Below are 2,395 nucleotides of genomic sequence, written 5' to 3' on the forward strand. Positions count from 1 at the left end.
GTTCTGTTCATGTTCTGTTCATGTTCTGTTCATGTTCTGTTCATGTTCTGTTCATGTTCTGTTCATGTTCTGTTCATGTTCTGTTCATGTTCTGTTCATGTTCTGTTCGTGTTCTGTTCGTGTTCTGTTCATGTTCTGTTCATGTTCTGTTCATGTTCCTTCATTTTCTGCTCTAGTTCTGTTCTGTTCTAGTTCCGTTTTAGTTCTGTTCTAGTTCTGTTCATGTTCTGTTCATGTTCTGTTCATGTTCTGTTCATGTTCTGTTCATGTTCTGTTCATGTTCTGTTCATGTTCTGTTCATGTTCTGTTAATGTTCTGTTCATGTTCTGTTCATGTTCTGTTCATGTTCTGTTCATGTTCTGTTCATGTTCTGTTCATGTTCTGTTCATGTTCTGTTCATGTTCTGTTCATGTTCATGTTCTGTTCATGTTCTGTTCATGTTCTGTTGATGTTCAGTTCATGTTCTGTTCATGTTCCTTCATTTTCTGCTCTAGTTCTGTTCTGTTCTAGTTTCGTTTTAGTTCTGTTTTAGTTCTGTTCTGTTCTAGTTCTGTTCTAGTTCTGTTCATGTTCTGTTCTAGTTCTGTTCTAGTTCTGTTCTAGTTCTGTTCTAGTTCTGTTCTAGTTCTGTTCTAGTTCTGTTCTAGTTCTGTTCTAGTTCTGTTCTAGTTCTGTTCTAGTTCTGTTCTAGTTCTGTTCTAGTTCTGTTCTAGTTCTGTTCTAGTTCTGTTCTAGTTCTGTTCTAGTTCTGTTCTAGTTCTGTTCTAGTTCTGTTCTAGTTCTGTTCTAGTTCTGTTCTAGTTCTGTTCTAGTTCTGTTCTAGTTCTGTTCTAGTCTGTTATAGTTCTAGTTCTCTTCTGGTTCTGTTTTAGTTCTGTTTTAGTTCTTTTCTAGTTCTCATCTAGTTTTGTTCTGATTCATTTCTAGTTCTGTTCTAGTTCTGTTATAGTTCTGCTTTGTTCTGGTTCTGTTATATTTTAGTTCTAGTTCATTTCGATTTTATTTCAAATATAAATAAGTTAACATTTCGTTGCATAATTTTAGATCATTGCTTTCTAAAATAATGCAATTACTTCACCAAAAACTTACCGCAATTTTTTACGTGCACTAACATCACCAAAATCACCTTTATCGTTACCAATGCGTTGATAGTAATATTTGGAATAGTCATCTAACCAAACCTCAGCCAAGCGTACAGAATTCTTTTTAAGTACATTAACGCCTGTGCGCCACTGCAAAAAAAAGAGTAAAAATAGAGATGAGTATAAAATGACATTTGTCCAAAAAAAAAACCTAAAAATTTTATATTAAAAATATATTCAGCAAAAGGATGAAAATGCAGTGACAAAAAATGTAGAAAATTTTTGCTCTTCAAATACATACAAAATGTACGTACGATAGTATATTTAAGTACATTAAATGTGTGTTTGTGTATGAATGTGACTAGAAATGGTGATAATTAACCTAGTTTCTCTCACATACAGTCCCATACATAAATATTTTACAGTTTTACGGTTTATAAAACTCGAGAGTAGAGGAAAAAATTTCTTATATGGCTTAAATTGAGTCACTAATTATAAAAAAAAACAAGAACGTTTCTTTATGCCTTTTTTGCTATATGAAAACATAACGGTAATTTGTAATAAAGAAATGGATAGGGAGCGTAAGTTGTACTATGTGTAGACTTAGTTAAAAAAAAATATATATAAAAACATTAAAGGGAAAAAATATTTAATGAAAAAATAACAAACTTATCATATAGTTCTCTTAAAGGCTATATATACAAACACACATATGTACGTATGTGTATGCATGTATGAGTTGATGTGGTTAACAACAATAAAACCAACTTGTTTCCTTAGTTTTTCCTTCTCTCGCATCCCGTATTTATATGTATAACTGCTTTTAACAGGAAGTAAACATAACATACACAGATACACGTTTTAATGTCTTATACACACATACAGTAGGATATATAATTAAGTTATGAAGAGATCGGAGATTTAGTTTTGTTCTAGTTATGTTTTAGCTCTGTTCTAGTTCTGTTCTAGTTCTGTTTTAGTTCTGTTCTAGTTCTGTTTTAGTTCTGTTCTAGTTCTGTTCTAGTTCTGTTCTAGTTCTGTTCTAGTTCTGTTCTAGTTCTGTTCTAGTTCTGTTCTAGTTCTGTTCTAGTTCTGTTCTAGTTCTGTTCTAGTTCTGTTCTAGTTCTGTTCTAGTTCTGTTCTAGTTCTTTTCTAGTTCTGTTCTAGTTCTTTTCTTGTTCTGTTCTAGATCTGTTCTTGCTCTTTTCCAGCTCTGTTCTAGTTCTGTTCTAGTTCTGTTCTAGTTCTGTTCTAGTTCTGTTCTAGTTCTGTTCTAGTTCTGTTCTAGTTCTGTTCTAGTTCTGTTCTAGTTC

The 2,395-nt window shown here is 32.4% G+C and overlaps 1 protein-coding gene across 1 annotated transcript in view; it reads right to left on the minus strand.

Moving 5' to 3' along the window:
* LOC111683012 (imaginal disk growth factor 6) overlaps positions 1-1,880 on the minus strand; it is a 28,015-nt gene extending 26,135 nt beyond the window's left edge. Inside the window, exons 1-2 of the mRNA XM_046953417.1 lie at positions 1,851-1,880; positions 1,090-1,232 (exon numbers count right to left, since the gene is read on the minus strand). Of these exons, the coding sequence (XP_046809373.1) occupies positions 1,090-1,232; positions 1,851-1,880 (173 nt within the window). The remainder of the gene's footprint in view (positions 1-1,089; positions 1,233-1,850) is intronic.
* Between the last annotated feature and the right edge of the window lie 515 nt (positions 1,881-2,395).

The sequence above is a fragment of the Lucilia cuprina genome, chromosome 6 (assembly GCF_022045245.1).
Source record: "Lucilia cuprina isolate Lc7/37 chromosome 6, ASM2204524v1, whole genome shotgun sequence".
In the NCBI taxonomy this organism is placed as follows: domain Eukaryota; kingdom Metazoa; phylum Arthropoda; class Insecta; order Diptera; family Calliphoridae; genus Lucilia; species Lucilia cuprina.